Consider the following 21,444-nt stretch of genomic DNA (forward strand, 5'->3'; position numbering starts at 1 on the left):
TCTCTTTGCAGAAATGCAGCTCATAACAAACTGCCAAAAGACATTGACTCTGTTAAACAAGACATACCTGCAAGTCCAGAAGGAAAAAAATGGTGATTTTTCAAATTTGCTAAGTAAGTCTTTGCCCAGTGAACTGAATGACCCTTCTAGCCACATGTGAGGGTGTGGATACTTTTCCTTGTGAGGAAGATCAATTACATAATTTCTTTTCCGTGCTTTGGTTATTTTAAAATACCATTTATTACTGGTTTCCTCCATTTGCTTTCCCTTAAAAAGTCCATTAGATTAAATACTCAAGCTGAGCACAGACTTCTTGGTGCTGAAATTATGGGCAGTGAGGGCTGATTGCACCAACCAGCTGTTCTGACCTGTTCTGACTCATCAGGCCTCAGGAACCATCCACATCTGGCAGGATCCAGAAAAGCCAGCCTGGGAGCATGCAGAGAGCGCTGGGCTGGGGGTCACAACTCAGCTTCCTCATTTATGAAATCAGGGGCAGAGTGAGAGGACCTCTAGAGTGTTTTGGTTTTATTTGTTTTGAGTTCTGACCACCTATAAAATATTTTATCTGCCCTAATTACATATAGCTTTCAAGCACACACTTACAGAAAGATAGATACCCAAGCCACTGACTACCTTGATGCCGTGCCTTAAGCCTGGAAATGCTCCTTCCAGCTTTTAGGCAGTGTAAAGACCCTTAGGATTTACAAAGCCATTCCACATACTCACTATTTTTACTAGGCCCTGAAACAACCCTGTGAGCTACGTGCTGTAGTGCCCCCATTTTAGAGGTGAAAAGACCTGAGAGCAGGAGTAGTTCCCTAAATTTGGGTGGCATGCAAGTGGAGAGCCGGGGCCTGTCGGTGCAAGCCCAGCAGTGTGTGCATCCAGCTGCACTGCCTTCCAGCAGGGGCGTGTTTGCACATTTTCTATGTTTAATTGTTGTTGTTGCACAACACCCTCATGACACACAAAGCAGAGCATGCCCCCTCCCCTGCATCCAGCAAGAGATTGAGGCAGCAGAACTATAATAGCAAAGTCAACATTTGTTTTCATACAACTAGTTCCCACTCTCCTATCAAATGGAAGTAAAAACGAAGGATGGACAAGCTTCACCCTGACTGTGTCAGTTTCATTCTCAGTACAAAACATTTATCACAAAGTATTTCAGGCATTCAGAAAAGCACACATTCACAACCACCTATGGGCTTGCTACCCAGAATTTTAAAATGTTCACATTTTTCCCTGTTTGTGTAATATTTCTTTTAAAGAAATAAAATACAGCAGTTCCTATTGAAGCCCCTTTGTTCCCCTTCTGTAATGGTGGCTGCCCAGTAACCATCTTGCGATATTCAGGGCCAAATTATTCAAAACATTTTTATATGTATATTGGAATAATTATCATTTTAAAATATATATATATTTTATTGATTTGAGAGAGAGAAAGGGAGAGAAAGAGGGATAGAAACAGCAATGATGAGAGAGAATCGTTGGTCAGCTGCCTCCTGTAGGCCCCCTACTAGGGATCAAGCCACAACCCCAGGCAAGTGCCCTGACTGGGTCCAACAAGTGACCTCTTAGTTCATGGGTTGATGCTTAACCACTGAGCCATACCAGCTGGGCTACCAATTTTTGAAACAAGAAGTGCTTTTGTATTGTGGTAAAATATACATAACAAAATTTACTATTATCATAATTTTGAAGTGTGCAGTGCAATGGTGTTTAGTACATTCACATTGTTGTACGACCAGCACCACCAGCCATCTCCAGAACTCTTTATCTTCCCAAACAGGAACTATGTCCCTTAAACAGTAACTCCCCAATCCTTGCTCCCCCAACCCCTAATGCCAGATACAGACTGCAGATTTCTTTGGTTTGGTCCTAACTTTTTTAAAATTCAAAATAGAATCAATATTTTAAAATATGGGGATCTTGTATTTTTTTTTCTTTTCTTTTTTTTTTAAATTTTTCGCTAAAAGTATTACAAAGGGTATTACATAAGTGTCCTTTTTTCCCCCCCCCCGCCCTTGACAAGCCCCTGCCCTCCCTTACCCCCCAGTGTCTTATGTCCATTAGTTATGGTTATATGGGTGCATACAAGTCCTTCGGTTGATCTCTTACTCCCCTCCCTCCTGTCCCCCAACCCTCCCTGGCCTTCCCACTGCAGTCCGACAATCAGTTTGAGGCAGCTCTGCCACTGTATTTATTATTGTTCAAAAGTTTGTAATGGTCTTAATTATCCATGAAAGAGTGAGATCATGTGGTATTTTTCCTTCATTGACTGGCTTGTTTCACTAGATTTCTGATTCTGGTGGCTCTGGACTAACATTCTGGCATGGCATGATGGGAACTGCCACCTTAGACATGTGGTTGCCAGTTTGCTACAGTCCCTACCACTCTGTAATTTCTTTCCTTGTTGGTCCTGGTGAACACTGGAGTTGGCAGCCCTCTGCCTTTCAAGCACATCGATGTTAGTCATCTGAGTGTCAGCAGACATGTAGTTATGTTTAACACTACAGGCTGGTTCCATACCCACTTACTCCATTCTGCATTGTCCGTTTGAATGTCTTGGCTATTTCTTCACCCTATAAGTTAGTAAGATTACAAATAATTAATACAAAATATAAATACTGTTGGGATGTACTTGAATAGTCTGGTTTGGAGTCAGTATCACACTGGAGAAACACCAGCATGAAGTCCAGAGACTTGGATGCTCCTCTTGATTTTTCCAGAAAATTCCTGGGAAACTTGAGTAAGGCCCTTCCCTGTCTGGCCTCCTCATGCCTGTGTGCCAGGCCCCACAAGGTGCTATAGTTTATAATAAAGATAAAAATCACACCTTTCCGATGTTAGTGGAGAAAATTGCCTCACTCACTGGACGACCTCTCTGAACCAGCCCTTTCTGTAGCCACCAGCACACCCACCCTCTACTTTTTCTCTCTGACAGGTGAGGAATGACCTGACCGGGGTTCTGTATGGTGAGGACATCGAGATTTCAGACACCGAGAGCTTCTCCAATGACCCCTGCACCAGTGTCAAGAAGCTTAAGGTAGGTGCAGTGGCCACGGCCTGAAGGACAGAACCAATGCCACGCTCCTGGGGTTCCCAAATCCCCTGACTGTGAAGGATCTTGGAGTTCGGGCTGTTTCATTTCACCCTTGGCACCTCAGACATGGGGAGAAGCCCCCAGGAGCTGGCTTCCCTTGGCTTTCCAGCACTGGCCAGAGGTCTCAGCGCCAGCTGCATGGCCATGTAGAGCTTACTCAGTGATTGTATGTCTGTTAACCCAGCCTCAGAGGCAAGCAGGGCATAAGTTAGCATCATCTCCAATGCAAAGCATCTCAGAGAGAGGAACTCTCTTGCCCAGAACCACAGCAAGGAAGTATACTGGTGGGACAGAAAGCCTAGGCCCCTGACCCCCTTCCGTGACACTCACTCCAGGAACAGAAAGGGCCAACTAGAAGTTTGCCCAGTTGTAAGTGATCTCTGAATGTCATCTGTCCATTCATTCTGCAAACTCTCAAATACCTTGTTTGCACCAGATCCCCTCCTGGGCTTAGGTTTACCATCAGGCCTGCCCTTGTCCTCAGGTGGCTTGCACCTGTTGAAGAAAGCAGGTACCTCTCAGGGGAATCAGGAACACAGGGACCTGGGAACAAGGGAGGAAGGGACTGGCCCCACCCAGGGAGAGGGTTCCAACAAGGCTCCAGAGAAGGGACAGCATTTGAGCTGGCCATGGACAATGAGCGGGATGGGGGCCTACAAGAGCCCAGCAGGGAAGGAGGGCTGAAGACAGAGGGCCAGACAGCTGTGCTCACTTGACGCTTGGAATCAGTATGAATTCCAGGAGGCTGGCATATCAGGTGGGACAGGAAATTTGCTGAGTCTAGAAACAGTTTAGAGCCAGTTTCCATGAGCCTTGAATGCCTAGCTAAGAACTTTGGTCTTTTATCCTGAGAGCAGTGGGAGCTGCTAGGGATTTAAAGCAGATACAGACATGGTTAAAGCTGTCACTTTCCTCTTTCGCTCTCTTCCACTTCCTCATGCCCACATTGAAAGTCATTGTCATGGAGACCCAGACATGACATATCCCCTCTCTCTTGGGTGTGTCCCAGGTTACACTAGTTAGAGCAGGTGGCAGTTTAGAGCGCTCATCTTTCAAAGCTCTCAGTTCACAGATGGCATACAGAAGCTGAGAAGTGAGGGGTAAAGGAAGCAGAGCACCATTTCTTTGTTCCCTGTTCAGAAGCAAACATTGCATCTACACGTGACATTTCAGCCCGGGGAGCCTCTGCAGATGAGGAAACAGTAGCTAGGGAGGGCCTGCTGGCAGCACAGATGGTTGGTGCTGGATCTGCCCAAGCTCTTCCCCAGCAAGCTGTGTGGTCTGAGGGTTGAGTCCGGCCGTGTGAGGCCTGGAGACCCAGAGTTGGGGAGTGCCCACTCTGCAGGGAGCGAACCCCTGGGGTGGGTCAGGGGTGGAGGGAAGGGCCTGGTACTGAACTGACATTCTCCTGCCACACACAGTGTCTCCCCAGGGTGGACACTTGAAATAGCTCCTTGTACCTTAGAAGCCCTGCAGAGTTCTGCAGGCTTTAAAGTTTAAAGAGCCTTTGTGCATAGAGCAGAAGCACTAGTTAAAAGTCTACAGGAAATTGGAATGGAACTGGGTGCTTTGCTCATCAACCAACTAACTACAACAGAAGCAAGACTGATGTTAACAATGATGAAAATAGCAGCCGACCTTTCGTGTGCACTAAAACCAAGGGCCAAGTCCCCATGCACAGCCCTACACCTTCACTTACTCATTTAGTTCTCCCCGGAGCCTTGGACAGAGGGGATTTTGTATCTCCATTTCACAAATGGGGAACTTAAGGCTCAAAGAGGTTAAGGAGCTCAACCCGAGTTACCCAGCTGGAAAGAGGGAGATTGGAATTCAAACTTGGATCTGGGCAACACCAGGACCCAGCCTTCTCCTGCACCCCACACAGCTGTGGTTCTGAGAAAGGATTCTAATGTCACGTAAGCCTGGGAGGGCAGAGCCAAGGACAGCATGCTCGGTCTGTTGCAAAGAGTTTCTGCTGCGTGAAGCACTCTTCCCCTAGAACCTGCAGGGCTCCTTCTCATGCCTTCTTCTCTTCTTTGCTGAGTAGCCCCCTTTTCCCAGACTTTTCCCTTCTCCAATTATTTCAGTTAAAATTTAAGTATTTGCCCCTCTCACTCCCTTTCCCCTTGTCTGCTAATTTCTTTCTCCATTGCACTGATGGGCATCTGTATAGTTCCTGGGGCTGCCTTAACAAAGTACTACAAACTGGGTGCCTTAAAACAACAGGAATTTATTCTTTCACATTCTGAAGGCTAGAAGTCTCAGGTCAAAGCCATGCTGTCTAGAAGGCTCTGGGGTTCTTCTATGCCTTTGAGCTTCTGGTGTCGCCAGCGACCTTTGGTGTTCCTTGGCTTGCAATCTCTGCCTCAAATGACTTTATCCCCCTTCCTCTTCACATCATCTGTGTATTAGGACACTAGTCATGTTGGCTCTCAACCCAGCATGACCTCATCTTAGCTCATTACACCTGCAATGACCCTGTTTTGAAATGAGGTCACATTCTGAGGTTTGGGGGGGTTAGGATTTCAACATTTTGGGGGGACACAATTCAACCATTAACAACATCTGACCTACTATTCATTTTACCTAGTTGTTTTTTCACCTGTCTCCTCCCACTAGGATGTAAGCTCTTGGAGTTAGCTGTTTCTGTCTGTCATGGTCACTATTTTATTCCCCCCATCACCTAGAACCAAATCTAATTTGCTCAATAAATTTGTTGAGTGTATATAAGTGAAATATCAAGTCTGGACAGACAAAGCCAACAAAACACAAAAGTAAAATACTCAAGAACAAAGAAACGTAACTTCTGGAAAGCTCTGAGGAAAAGCAAACCTCTGGTTCACTGTGGGATAAGATAGAGAAGGAAATACAGAGGACAGGGAAGAAAACTAAATAGAAAATTATAGAATTAAAATCTGCATTCAAAGCAGTAGAGAGCAGAGTTAATGCCAAGGAAAATAAAAATCAATAATATGGAGGACAAACTTGAGATTCAGAGGAAATGGTCAAAGAAACCAATCTAATGAGAGGGAAGGTAGCAGTTATGGATGCTGGAGAAGGGAGATCCTAAGGGAAAATCAGGACAAATGAAACAGAATCAAAATTTAAAAAACAATAACAAGCACACCTAGCACCCAGCTCTTGGTTTCTGATACCATTTTCAAGGAAAAGGAACCAGGGTTCCCTGGAGAAATAGCTGATTCGAGGACTGAGACAGGAACTAGATCCTGGAATGTCTTGCAGTGCCAGAAAACAAGGAGTGCTCAGAACACCTCCACACACAGATGAGCTGGGTCAGAGCGGTAGAGCAGCCACTGAAAGAGCTCCTCATGGCCACAGCTGGAACATTAGAGCAATAAAATAAAAGTGTTGGATTACAACTCAAAGTATAAAATAAATATCCGTGAGTCCATATTGATATGAATGATTGAATAAGTAAATGGTAGAGAATAGACAAATCTCCTATGCCGAAGAATTCCAAATAATTTATGTAGATAGTCACACTCACCGAGAGGGAGCAGAACTACCCACTTATTAATTGACTTCCTTCTAAAGAGTATAGTATGAAGGGGGTGGGGAGTGGGGAGAATAACTCTACAGTAGAAAACCTGACAAACACTACCTCAGACAGGTGATCAAGGACAGCATCAGCTGTGATAAGTCCTATTGATAGAATGTACCCTTTAAGTCAGGGGTCCTCAAACTTTTTAAACAGGGGGCCAGTTCACTGTCCCTCAGACCGTTGGAGGGCCGGACTATAGTTTTAAAAAAAACTATGAACAAATTCCTATGCACACTGCACATATCTTATTTTGAAGTAAAAAAACAAAATGGGAACAAATACAATATTTGTATTTGCATGTGGCCCGCGGGCCAGAGTTTGAGGACCCCTGCTTTAAGTGATATAATGAAAGGGCATTTTACCTCTATGATCTTCCTCCCCAAATCCATAACCTCAATTTAACCATGAGAAAAACATCAGGCAAATTCTGTTTGAAGGCCATTCTACAAAATATCTGACCAATACTCCTCAATACCATCTTGGTCTTTAAAAATAAGGAATGTCCCCCTAGCCGGTTTGGCTCAAAGGTAGAGCATCTGTCCATGGACTGAAGGGTTCAGGGTTCAATTCCAGTCAAGGGCACTTATCTCAGTTGCAGGCTCAGTTCCCAGCCCTAGTCGGGCCCCGTGCAGGAGGCAACCCATCAATGTGTCTCTCTCATATCAATGTTTCTCTCTTTCTTTCTCTCCCCGTCCCTTCCACTCTCTCTAAAAACCAATGGAAAAATATCCTCAGGTGAGGATTAAAAAAAAGAAGAAGAAATGTCTAAGTTTAAAAGGAGTCTATGGAGACTTGACAACTAAATGTGGTGTCCTGGGTGAGATTCAGAAGTAGAAAAAGGACATTAGACAAAAGAACTAAGGAGGTCTGAATACAGTATGGGCTTTAGCTAATAATAATGAGTCAGTCTTGTCTCATTAATTGTAACAAATGTACCATACTAACATAAGATGTTAAAAATAGGGGAAACTGTGTGAGGGACATATGGGAATTTTCTGTACTATCTTTGTGGTTTTTCTGTAAATCTGAAACTATTCTCAAATAAGAAATTTATTTTTAAAAAGTTGGAGACAAACTTAAATGGGCTCAAGAGAGAACTACTAGGTTGGAGCCGACAAAATTGCCAATCTTCAACCATGATGGAACTATAAAATCAACATTTCATAAGGAATGTGCAGGCTACATGTACAGACTAGCTGGCCTTTCCACATTCTAGCAGAATCGGTGAAAAGAGAGTCATATATAGACACATTTTGGCAAAAGTTTTGAAATACAAACATAAAAAGTTTTGAATGTACAAGTATCTAGGCCAGAAAAAAAGCATATTTTCCACAAAGGTGCAAAATCCAGGCCACCTTGACCCCTCAGCAGTGTTCAGTCCCAGAAACAATGGACCACAGGGAGACATTCTCCGATGTGTGAGGTCCGCGTGGTGCACGTGCCAGGTGCCCTTCTAGAAGTCAGTCCTTGCAGTCAATGTCATCCTTCTAGAACCAGGGCAAACTTCATAGTTGAGGTCATGACAGACATGGCTGAGCAGGGCCACCAGAACCTGTGGAAAGAGAGCTAAGTTAAATAGTTGTTATAAAAGATGCAAAAATTCATTTTGAAAGCAAACATACATAGACATATAATACAAAAATAGATACTATAGTAACAGTAATTAAATATAAAAATATAAATTTCTTTAACAGAGCCAAAGAATTAGATGAGTTAAAAAAATGGATGCTAAACTCCTGGTTTTACATAGAAGAGGGACTCCAAAGAGACCATTTTGCTCATGAGTTTCATAATTAGAGAAATATAAGCTAAAGAAGACTTAGAGTAACTTAATGGTAAATACACTATAATGCAAACAGAAGCTTCTGAAACATGGGAGATAAAAGCAAAGAAAATCTAGCCCATGTATTGAAAAACAGAAAGCAGATGTGAAAATTACAAAACAAAAAATATAATTGCTGATCAAATATAATCATCCTGACCATAAATTTGAATGGGTCAAACTCCCTATTAAAAAGCAAAGACTTGCCCTGATTGGTTTGGCTCAGTGGATGGAGTGTGGGCCTGCGGACTCAAGGGTCCCGGGTTCGATTCTGGTCAAGGGCATGTACCTTGGTTGTGGGCACATCCCCAGTGGGGGGCGTGCGGGGGGTGGCTGATCGATGTTTCTCTCTCATCGATGTTTCTGACTCTCTGTCCCTCTCCCTTCCTCTCTGTGCAAAATCAATAAAATATATATTTTTAAAAAAATAAAAGACAAAGACTTCCCGATTGTGCTTTGAAGAGGTAATTGTAGCTATTTACAACAGTGACACAGAAAGGTCAAAGGTAAAAGGTTGAACAAAGGTACAATATACCAAGCAAACCAAAATGAAACAAGAATCCCAGTGTTCATATTAGTGCAAAGCGAATACAAGGTTCAGGTGTTAAGGAGAGTCATTTTCTATAAATAAGGGTACAATTCACCAAGAGAATAACACACTCATGGACCGTTATTGCTCTAAATTGCAACTCACTGAAATATATAAAGAAAAGCCGGTTAAAAATACAAAGGGGAATTGACAGAAACACAAAAGTATTGGGAGCCATAACATCTCTCTGTGTGTGTCTTGGACAGATCACCCAAGCGAAAATAAGCAAGAACGTAGAGGAACTGAGTAATGAAATTAATCAGCTGATTTAGCAGCTATGCATCTAAAGAAATTCAGGAAATAAAACCATCTCTGTGTGATGAAGACCCCAGGTGGTTAAGCTCATTCTGGGCTTGTTCCAAACAAGGACCTTTAGTATTAACTGTTGCCAGACCTGACTGGAAGGCCATCCCACAGAAGGGCTGCCCTGGGGTATTTCCATGGTGTGGCCTTGGGCCTTGTCGGGGAGGGTGCCAGGCTTCTGTTCAGTTCAGTTGCTTTATTCGCCTTCCCCTGAGCAGCCCCAACCCTGCTCATTCAGGATTTATATTACAGGAAAATCTCCTTATTTTATAAATTAGCTGATTAGCAGCTTTAATTCCATCTGTAATGTTAATTCCCCCTTGCCATGTCACATGGCATATTCACAGGTCCTGGGAATTAGGACGTGCATATCTTTGGGGGGCCGTTATTCTGCCTGTCACTGGATGACCACAAAGATAGGCCTTGAGGTAGACTGTTCCCCGCTTTGCTCCATGGGAGAGTGCTAGTGGGAATTCAATCCCCACCCCAGAGGCCAAGAACCTGGTCTGTCTACCTGAAAATGCCGTTCGTACAAGAACCTGAGGGGACACAAAGCTAGAATAAATTTTGTGCGTCTTCCCAGCTGGCCAGTTTTGCTCAGAGATGTGGGAAGGAAAAGCATTATTTTTATCTTAAGATAAACATAGATATGTTATTAGAATGCTAAGTATACATGAATTTTTAAAATAAAGTAATACACTTTAAAGAAATTCATGCTTTGCCAGTGGGCTGTCCTGGGCTATTCCCTCTTCACTCCCTTAAGTATATATGTCCCCTGCTTCTCTGTCTTTGGGGACATTTCTGCTGAGGAAAAAAAGGTCTAAGAAAGACTAATTTTAGCTAAATAAAAGAGAGCGCTCATTCTGATGTGGAATCAGCCTGTCAGAGCCAGGCACGACTTTGGAAAACATCTAGGCTGACTCTCTCGGGCTTACACCACGTCATAGCTAGACAGACCCCTTTCTCAGTGTCCATGGCCCCTAGTCAGGCCACTCCCTCAGCCTACATCATGACCAGCCTATAATAGCTCAGCTGCCCTGGGGCTCATAGCACCTCAGCCCTTTCTACAACATCCAACGCAGTTTGATTGGATTTTTCAGGAACCCAGTGGGATAGTTAGAGTGGATCTGTGCTGGGCCCTTGAGAACCAGGAAGCTATTGAACATGGGTGGAGACAGAAGCACAGGTGGCAGGAGATGCCAGATAACCCAGAGGTCAATGTCAGGTCAATCCTTACCTTCTAGCAGGACCCACACTCCTGCCACAGGGAAGACAGAGCAGGGTGGCCTCTACTTTTCTGCTCTTTAAATGCACAGCAGCTATTGTGATGTCTCAGGGTTGCATTTGCCACTCAGGTCCTTTTACTTCACAGTTGCAGGACTCGTCTCCATGACTTGTTGCTGCAAACTGGATGCTGAGCTCCTGCAGCTCAGGCCTGGCGGGGTTGGCCTTCTCAGCCTGGGAGGCACTGTATAGGAGGGAGCAGTCAAGCGTCAGGCTCTGGAGCCAGACACACCTGAGGTCAAGGCCTGCACAACCACTTCCACCTGTGTATCTTAGTCTACAGGAAGCTATTGAACGTGGGTGGAGACAGAAGCACAGATGGCAGGAGATGCCAGATAACCCAGAGGTCAATGTCAGATCAATCCTGACCTTCTAGCAGGACCCACACTCCTGCCACAGGAAAGACAGAGCAGGGTGGCCTCTACTATTCTGCTCTTTAAATGCACAGCAGCTATTGTGATGTCTTCCTTAGGATGAGGCTAGAAGGGAGCTAGGCAGAATACTGGCTTGGTGGAGACCCAGTTAGCCTGGCCCAACAGGGTCTCTGGAGCATCAGAGCTGGGCCCACCTTTCAGCAAAGGGGCTGGAGTTTTATACAGTGTATGTGTGTCAGTCACTGGCTGCTGTGGAGTGTGAGGCCCAGCGTAGCCTTCTGGAGCCAGGAAGCTCCTCCCCTTAGCTGAGAAGGGAGTGAGCTCTTAGCAGCCCACCCTTGCTGCAGAGCTGGGAGGGGTATGCCAGTCCTGAGGAGGGAATTCAGCAGGACCAATGGCATCTGCCACACCTGGGAAAATCTCAATTTGGAGAGCCTCAGTTTGCTGGTGAAACTTTCCAGAGTGGGCATCATAATAGCACCTGCCTCCTAGACTGAGACTGATGTACTGCTTAGCACAAGTGCTAGAAGGAGCTCAGGAGTTGTCATTTATTTTGACTTTGCTAGACCCCTGCAAACGGGTGTTTTTGAATTGGGTCATCCTTCTTAAGTGTCACTTTTGTGTATATATGTGTGATTTTTAGCTCCCTTTAAGGGTCTCAGAGACACAGGGGTTCTAGAAAATAGATGAGACTGGCCTAGGAAAAAGGAAAGGAAATCCACCCAGAGTTTTGGCCTCCCACGCCTCCCCCACCCCTCCAAGCCATAGCCATTTCCTTCCATTTTTGCCCCTTCCCTATGGGCATGGCTTCTTGAGGGCTTGAACATATGACTCCTTCATGGTCTGCAACCTTAGATCTAGCCGTCTGAGAAGAAGTTGTCATTTGTCCAATCTCAGGTCATCTACTTATACTCAGGCGGCCCCTTGCAGAGCCAAGGGTCCATGCAAGGGCTGGGACCTCTGCCATGTTCTGGGCTCTCTGTAACATTACAGCTCGTCTCTGTCACTCTCATCCTCAGGGACCTTTGACTCTCCTCCCCTATGTCCTTCTCCCCCAAACTCCTTAAACTGTCCCCAAGCCCTTTCCACTACTGAGGAGAGTATGCTCATACCCAGGAGAGCGTGCTCCTACCTCTTTCCACTCTCTGGACTTTCAGGAAAAGAAGCTAGTTATGCAACATTTAAAAGCATGATTCTGGAACTTTTGTGAGAACATACTATGAGTGTTAAAACCCTATAAGATCCCCCAAATCCAAAACCTTTCCCCAAATCCTGAGTCTTCCAATAAATTGCTGCACCAGAAAGATGAACCAGGTATATCATGCCTTTCATACTCATGGGACCACTCCTCGTGCACCTACCCTACTTTGAGAAGTACCTCATACTCTTCATACTGCTCTCCAGGCCCCCAGTAAGGATCCCAGCCCAGTCGCATCTCCTTTTGTCCTCTCCTCGACCCAGGTTCCAGCTGCACTGGCTGCTGGCTTGTTCTCTTTCCTCCCAGACTTCAGAGCATCTTACCCTCTCTTACTCACTGTCTAGAGTCAGAATGGGTGTGAATATCTCCCTGTATTAAGCATAGACCAACTCTGGATAGGATCTTTTCTCAAGGTACTCTGATGGTCAGGGAGCACCAAGGTAAGACCATCGGTTTCGGGGTGCTGTGCAGTCTTGGTGGAAGTCTTTTGCCTCTCTGGGAAGAGGTTAACCAGGCCACTGATCCCTTGGGCCCCATCTAGTCCTAAGAGTCTAGGAGCACAGACCAAGCAATCCATCCAACTTGGTTGTCAAGGCAACAGAGACACTAAATGGTCCACAAATGGCAGAGCTGGTTATTTATCTGACAGCAGGTGGTCAGCTATGAAGATGTGGGTCCCTTGGTCCATTCAAGAAATGGACATGGTGAACCCAATCAGGCCCTAGGCTAACAGGATAGAAGTGCAATGATGATACCAGCTGCTGAATAACTACTATGGGCCAGGCTTTGTGCTTGATGATTCATACAGCATTTATTCACTTCATCATGCATCCAATACCTATGTTTTGATATATATGCTATGACCTGTGCTTGGAGTTAGGAACCCAGAGATGAATCAAGTTACTCTCAGTCCAGTGAGAAAGATGGATAAGTAAGTGGTCTTGTGCCATGATAGAGTGCTCTGGGCCCACGGAGGAATAAATGGCCACCAAGACTGATGGGACAGAGATGGCCTCTCCAAGTAAGGGTGCCTGAGCTAAGGCATGACGTGTGAGTAGCCACTATCCAGGCCGAATGAGTGGGGTTGAAGGGAAAGACTTTCTAGAAGGATGAGCTTACAGAAAGAAAGGGGGATAGAGTGGGAAAATGAATGAATGAACGAACAAACGAACTAATAGCAGACCTGCAGGTAATTCATTCTCGCTGCTATGGAGGAGTAGTGAAAAGTGAGGACTAGTGAGAAAAGTGATCGAGAAGTACGCAGGAGTTAGTTGGTAAAGAATCTTGAGTGCTCTACTGAAGAGCTCAGAGATTGCCCTATAAAGCTCAGGGAGCCGTGAAGATTTTACATGATCACTTTTGAATCTTGGAATGATCCCTTCATTGATTCTGTGGAGACTACGGTGGGTGGGGCAGGACTAAAGGCAGGGTGGGAGGCTGCTGTGGTTCACCGAGTAGGGAATGATGGTGGCTAAACCCAGGGCTGTGGGGCTGGAGGACAGGGATAATTGGGAGCTATGAGCAGACAGAACCAACAGGCCCTGGTTATGGCTTGGATGAAGAAAGAGGAGTAAATCTAAGATGACTGCCAAGTTTCCCAGCTGGGGTGGGGTGTGTGTGTGTCGGGGGGGAGGGAGGGTGACACCAGTCTCAGAGCTGGACAGTACTAGAGGAGGAAGGGGCTTGTTGGGAAAGATGATGAGTCCATTTTGGGACATAGTGAGCTTGAGGTGCCTGGGAAAACCCGAGGAGGTATCCAGTGGGCAGCTGGAAAAAAGTATCAGGGTTGGACTGAGAGATTTTGGAATTCACAGCACACAGTGTGGGGGGGCTTGGTGGCTGTGGTCATGAATGAGGTTGCCCAGGGAAAGTGATGAGGGCGGAACTGAGGGGAACACCAGCATTTAGGGATGGACAGAAAGATGAGGAACTGATTCTGAGTGGGAGTGACCAGGAGGTAGGAGGGAACATCATGGAAGCCAATAGGTGGGTTTCATATCATTAATCCTACAGCCACCTGCATTATCTCTTCTTCAGAGATGGGGAATTTGAGGCTTCAGGAGAGGAAGACTAAGGATCTTGCAAGCTGGTCAGTGGTGGAGCTGGGATCTGAACCAAGGTCTCTCTAATTGCAAAATCCAATAAGCTGTTTCTACTATATCATGTTTAGCAACACAGGGTTTGGCACAAGTAGATGTTCCATAAATGTTTGCTGGACAGATACTGTTAGCAATAAGAAATGCTAAAAGATTTCCACAACAAGCATAAAGACCCTCGAGTGTGCCTGGAAGCATGTCCACAGAACGGAAGCGGCTTAGAACTTTTTATAGCATCGCAGACATGGTGATGACAAAGGCTGGCCTTCCTTCAACTGCTCTGTTAATGATCTTTTAAAGTCCTTTCAGAGCAAGTGGGTTTTTTTTTTCTTCTTTCCATTCTTGCTTGCAAACGAAGGATGATTTTAGAATCCAAGCCTTTTTTATTTTGCTAAAGTACATGATGAGTAAAATGGCCTCCCAGTCAGCACTTTCCAATTTTGAAAGATGCTAAAAACTGATATTTAAAAGCATGCTTCTCTTCTTTATGCTTCAAAGGGTCTTGAGGCCTGTTGGAGAGTACAGGATGAACAGCGGGAAGGTAGCACCACCTGCAAGGCTGTGCCTCACTGCAGAAGGCAGGAAGTGACGGGGGAGGGGGCGGGCATGCAGGCCAGGACCCAGCGGGTCTGGTGGCTGCACAGCACGGCCTCCTTCAGCCTGTTCTCCATGGGGTAGGGCCCAGCCTGGGTCCTCACCCCCTGGAAAGCAACCAAGAGCCCCTTACCCTGACCTGAGAGGGATCATCAGAGAGTGAATGTTTGTTGAATTAATAAATGAGTCACAGAAGCTGTTGTACAACTTATACCTATTAACCACATTGAAATAATGAGAAAATAAATAACCACTTATAGAGCATTCGAATATAGATTTTCCTTTGAAATGAAGATGGGCCAGGGGAAGGTTATAATACTACATAGTATTTATTGGACAGGAGCCGAGTTAAGCACTTCATAAGGATTATCTCATTCAGTGCCCCCAGCAACCCTGTAAAGCAGATATCACCATTATCCACAGTTTGCAGATCAGGAAATTGAGGCTACAATGGAAAAAAGGTGCCACCCGAGGCCACCCTTAAAGCCTGTTGGTAGAGCTGATATTTGAACAAAGCTCAGAGCTCAGACTCTGAAACTTGATTGGGAAGCTTTGTGGATTCCAGGAAGGTAGAAAAGTCTAGAATAAGTGGCAGGGGCAGCTCAGCTGGGTCTCATATCTCATTTGTGCAGACACCATCCTGGGGACCTAGGAAGCTCCCTTCCCTCCTCTGGCCTCAGTTTCCCTGCATGTACAGTGCAGGAGATTAGACACTGTGTCTGCACCCTGCAGGGTTTGGAGAAGAGCAGGGGAGAGGCCAAGGCCCCTTAGAGCTGTCAGCTTTAGCCTCCAGCCTGTGCAGACTTATCCTGCTGCTTGCCCAGAGACCAGGGAGGGCTGACAGCAGGAACCAAGGGAAAATTGGCCCCAAAGAGGGCCAGAGAATCTGAGGTTTCCCTGCCTGCCCTGCTCAGGCAGAGCCCTTGGCTTGGAGCCTGGAGTGCACAAACATTCTCTGCCCATAGCCTCAAGCACTCTAGGGCAGTGATGGCGAACCTATGACACCCGTGTCAGAGGTGACACGTGAACTCATTTTTTTGGTTGATTTTTCTTTGTTAAATGGCATTTAAATATATAAAATGAATATCAAAAATATAAGTCTTTGTTTTACTATGGTTGCAAATATCAAAAAATTTCTATATGTGACACGGCACCAGAGTTAAGTTAGGGTTTTTCAAAATGCTGACACGCCGAGCTCCAAAGGTTCGCCATCACTGCCCTAGGCTGTGCCATCATCCACTCACCTTTACATACCTGTCCTTCTGTCCACAGGGCAATGACGTGAGGATCATCCTGGGCCAGTTTGACCAGCATATGGCAGCAAAAGTGTTCTGTTGTGTAAGTAAAACTTTGATCATGTCTTTGTGTCTTTGGGAAATTTCACAATTTTATCTCCGACTCATTCTCGCTGCCTGATCGGGGAGTGAGGTCCTAGGATTGGAGTCTGGAAGCAGAGGTGTTACTCTCACTGTTCTTTCTTCTTTTCATGGAGCTAAAACCCCAGGGCTCAGAACAATGCCATCACAGAAGGAACCAGGGGCCATCGTTTACCAAATCCACTGCCTAACCTGTTGTGTAAGCCCTGCCTGCTGATCCTAAGTCCCCTTGACGCAGCCATGCTCAGCAGAGGCCTGCAGTGTGCACTGTGCAGAGAGAGATACCACTTACGGGGCAAGGCGGAGCTGCCTTAGACCCCTCCCTGCCCTGTAAGCAGGGCTCAGGGTCTTAGCTTTAGAGTTAACTGTCAACTATGCATTATCAACCCCTGAATCCTTTACAATTGTCTGGTGTGTGACAGGTGACAAAGTACTTTTTTTATACCTTATCTCATTGAATCTTTCCAATAACCACATGAAGCAACTATCATCAGCTCATTTTACAGATGAGGAAATAGAGGCCCAGAGAGCAACAGGGGCTTTTCAAAAGCCCTTTGCCAGTTCATGGCAGAGCTGAGGTTCATGTCTATTCACCTGTTCCCCATTGAATCCTCTTTTCCATATGAGGTTCTAACCTCAGTATGTATAGGAGTTCTAACACAGGAACTAAGTCTTTCCATCTTGATGCCCTGGCTCCCCTGGGTCTGCCCTGAGTCAGGAGAAAGGGCAGCAGAATAAGAACCCAGTGATGTGAGTCGTCATCGACCCAATAAGCTCTTCCTCTTAGACTGAGCTTATTTTGGGTGTAGTCCAGGGGTGGGCAAACTTTTTGACTCGAGGGCCACAATGGGTTCTTAAACTGGACCGGAGGGCCGGAACAAAAGCATGGATGGAGTGTTTGTGTGAACTAATATAAATTCAAAGTAAACATCATTACATAAAAGGGTACGGTCTTTTTTTTTTTTTTTTAGTTTTATTCATTTCAAACGGGCCGGATCCGGCCCACGGGCCGTAGTTTGCCCACGGCTGGTGTAGTCTCTAGGGTTGGGCCATAGGCCTCTATTTCCTTGAACTTTTGTCAGTAACTTGGACAAATTATAAAAAGCAGGCATGTAGGAATTTTAGAAGTTGTGATATATCTGGGATGACAGAGTTGGGGTGCAAAGAACCTTAACAGTCTGGAACATTTGATTAAATCCAAGAAGATTAAATTTAATTGCCCTAACAATAGGTTATAGTAGAACAAATCAAGCCGCCTAAGTCCAGAGTGGTAGAGGCATCACTGAGGGGTACTGTGCTCTGTGCGGGACAGACTCTGCCTCGGGTGTCCAGCTCAGCTCCTGGTGCCTGTTTCAGAACAGCTGCAGGAGCTGAAGAGGCTGGGAGCAAGGAGAGAGCAGTGGCTGGAAGCCACAGGTGCACAGTGATGTTTCATCCTGCAGGCCCAGGAGCAAAGTGAGAACTGCCTGATCCTCTCCCGCAATCCCAGGGAGGAAGGAGAAGCTACGAGGCTGACATTTCAGGAGATCCTGGGTGGAGCTGAGAGCTCTGGAGTCTGTCTGCTTGGACTTGAACCCTTGCTCTACTGCTCGGTTACTGAATTTGGTCTTGTCACTTTCTGGGCCTGTTTTCTCACCTGTAAAGTGGAGATAATAATAACATCTGTCTCATAACATTGTTGTGAAGATTAAACGAGCAAAAACACTGCGCAGCACCTGATGTATATAGGGAGCCCTCAGTAAATGTCAGGGGTCTTTTTTAGTTTGTCATGGACGGTCTCAGGTGTCCAAAGGACTGCCAGTGTGCTGGAGAGTTTACTAACCGGTGGACTTTACAAGGTTGTGTTAAGCATCTTATGTATCGGTTAAGGATAACGAGTGGTCATTTCATATGCAAACCTAAGGAGGAACATGAGAAAAATTTTAAAGACAGCAAATTGATTTAATACATTTTACTTCAAAAATCATAAAACCTTATACATTTACCATGTAGGGTCCAGAAATGACCCATTTTGGAAAGGAAAATAATTGGAGATGTGATCTCTTCTAGGGAAAAGGCTGCTTTCCCTACCCCCCTCCAGTATCCCCAGGTCTTGAAAGCAGCTGGCACATGGTGGGTAATAACTCCAAGAAATATAAATTGTAATAAAAATGTTCAATATAGGCACCGCACTGAGCACTGGCCACCTCATATTTGCAAGAAATGCAGATACTGTAACCCTCATGTTCTGATTTGAGCCGAACTGGAGCTCAGGCATGACTGTGATTTCACTGTGTGCCATGCACTGGGATTATTTTCTGAGTAGCATTTCCAGCCGTGGCTTCGCTTCAGAACAGATGGCATAGCTGTCTCTCTCTTGACCCAGAGCCCCAGGCTGCCTGCCTTCCACATGGCATGGGACACCACCCTACCTTCTCACCCCACTCTTCTCTTTCCTTTTATTGGATTTGGATACTTTCACATGGGCCTTCCCTTAGAGTCTTTGCTGGCTGCTTTGTTCATGCAGAAGTTTCTCAGAGGTCTAGGGTGGTGTTTATTCCATGTGTCAGACTCTCAGATGGATCTGCCCTCCAGCCGTTCAGTCTTATCTGGTTAGGAAGGAGTTTTCTGGCAGGTCTGGAAGGTCCTGAGGGGAGTGTACTCGGTGTCTTCACAATGGATCAAGACTGGGGTGTGTGATGGAGGGGTGGGGTTTGTTGCTCAGAGCAGAGACCCACAGAGAGAGCCTTCCTGCCCATGTCGGGGACAGAGCACATGCTGCATGGAAACATTGTGTCCCTGCCATCCAAATGCCGCAGTGCAAACTTTGCAGCATGTTGCTGTGTTCTTGAGATTGGAACTGCCACCCAGTGGGCGAGCAGGCTCCAGCAAATGTAAGGCCTATTTATAGCCCTGTGGCAAAATGTTCATTTTGGCTCCAGCACAGTCCAAGCATAGCATGGTGCTTTTGTCTTCTCCCTCCTTGGTGGTCTGGTGTCAGTTCTCCAGCACTCTGACCTGGGTTCTGGTTTTAGCTCTGCCAGCTGTGTGACCTCCGGCAGGTAAATTTGTATCTTTAATCCCTGGCTGCCTCACCTCTAAAATAGAAGCAATGATCTCTGACCCGTCAACCTCATGGGATTGTCAAGAGGCTTAAATAAGGCCACCGAAGGGAGACCATCATCCCAACTATTAACTGCTTTACTGATGTGAGGATTTCTAACAGTATTTTAGTAAACTATATATTATGGGAAACTAGGGGCCAGTGCACGAATTCATGCACCTTGAAAGGAACTGTGGGCTGTGAGGCTGTGGTAGTCACAGGGGCAGGTCTCGGCCCATCTTCCGCACCCCCCTCCCCTAACCCCTCCCTTTGCAGCCCCCGGTCCCCTGTCTGCAGGCAGCCCCATCACACCCCCGCAGCTACACCCGCTGACAGTGCCGAGTGATCTGGACCAGCGCCGGGCACCGGCAGCAGGTGCAAGTAGCAGCTCCAGGGCTGGCTGCGGGTGCGAGCAGAGCCCATGCTGGCAGCATGTGCGAGCGCCAGGCAGGACCACAGCACGCGGGAGCAAAGAATTTTCAGTAACCACCAGAGGCTCACCCTGATGACAGCGACTGGTGGCCTGCCTTGGTCTGGTGCCCCCGCTCACCTGCTCCACCATCCTGCCGCAGCCAATGCCTGCCATGTTCCGCACACACCCCCTGGTGGTCAGTGCACGTCATAGCGATCAGTTGTTTGGTTGTTCTGCCGTTTGGTCTATTTGCATACTAGCCTTTTATTATATAGGATGTTCTTTGTGTATGGGGAGGAGAGGAGGCAAAAGGAAGATTAATAAAATAAGAAATGGGATTTTTAAAAAATTTCTCATCATGGTTCCCTGTATATAGTTAATAGGAACCAAAGCAGTTCATGGGACTAAAGAAGGTGAGCTTAGGACCGCCCGTTGCCATATGGCAGGGCCCATTTGGTGGCTAGAGGTCCTGAGACCACATTCTTACCAGAGGCAGAGAAAATGAAAACCCAGGTGACCAAGTAAATGGGAAATGTGTTCATTCAGTCACTCCACATTTGTTGGGTATCCTCTGTACACAAGGCACCATGCTAAGTACTGAGGACCCTGGGAGGAGCAGACACCACCCTCCAAGAACTCCCCATCTGGCAAAGGAGTCATCAAAGCATACCAGTAGCTACTTAGAGCTCGCATATCCAACAACCTCAGCTCTTTTGAACATGGGAGTCCCAGCGGCTTCTCCACAGTTGCTTTAGACAGTGGATGATATATTTAAGTCCAGTCTACCTCCCTTTTAGAGCCTCACCAAACCTATTTACTTTTGCTCTATACATAAGTTTAATATGTCCCTGCATTCCAAGCCCATACCAGTCTAAAAGCATCAGCAAGAGGGACTTGATGACAGTGAAAAGTGACTATCTAGATCTGACAGCTAGAAAGAAGACAAAGCCATAAAAAGTGGACCCTAAACTCCAAGTTAAACAGTCCAGGGCCATTTGGTATTTGGACCGGTTTTCTTTATTCCCATGAGCATCACCATCCATGGCCCATAATAATGACTAATGTTCACAATGAAACTATGAGTTACCCAAAGGACAAGGGAACAAGAAGGAGCAGCTCAGTGTTCCTGAGTGCAGTGTTGGACAGGCCTGGTGCACATATTATCTCATTTAATTCTTACACCAACCCAATGATATGGGCTATGCTTTCCACAGGCTGTAGATGAGAAATGCGAGGCCCGAGGGGTTGTTTGCTAGTTAAGAGCTGGTGTAGGGCAAAGAATCTTGAGCTGCTTGACTATAATCTTTTTTTTCCCCCAGAAAGTCAGGTAGACTATTTTTTATCTTCATAAAATTGACTAATGTTCTAAACAAAGTGTGGTGTCACTCAGATGGACTAAACTTCTGTTTTCTGGAAAATTCACTCACAAGGAGCAACTCCTAATGACCGGTAGCAGGTCAAAGAGCTTTCACTGCGAGGCTCCTGACTTCATGCTCAGTGCTGCCTGTAAGTTATCACATGGGCTCTGTCCTCAGAGAGTAATGAATATCTGACTAGAAGCCCTCCTCCTGCCCTTGCTCTGTATTTATGGGCTCTTATTTAATGTACATTCCTAGTAAGTGGGGCTGTCTTCTTGCCTCAACCTG

General features: G+C 46.0%; 1 protein-coding gene across 1 annotated transcript in view; it reads left to right on the forward strand.

Moving 5' to 3' along the window:
* Positions 1-21,444, forward strand: part of GABBR2 (gamma-aminobutyric acid type B receptor subunit 2) — a 314,564-nt gene that overhangs the window by 154,176 nt on the left and 138,944 nt on the right. Inside the window, exons 4-5 of the mRNA XM_070431092.1 lie at positions 2,948-3,049; positions 16,201-16,266. Of these exons, the coding sequence (XP_070287193.1) occupies positions 2,948-3,049; positions 16,201-16,266 (168 nt within the window). The remainder of the gene's footprint in view (positions 1-2,947; positions 3,050-16,200; positions 16,267-21,444) is intronic.

Source organism: Myotis yumanensis, unplaced genomic scaffold, assembly GCF_028538775.1.
Source record: "Myotis yumanensis isolate MYYU_CA2020_CCGP unplaced genomic scaffold, mMyoYum1.0.hap1 SCAF_12, whole genome shotgun sequence".
NCBI lineage: Eukaryota > Metazoa > Chordata > Mammalia > Chiroptera > Vespertilionidae > Myotis > Myotis yumanensis.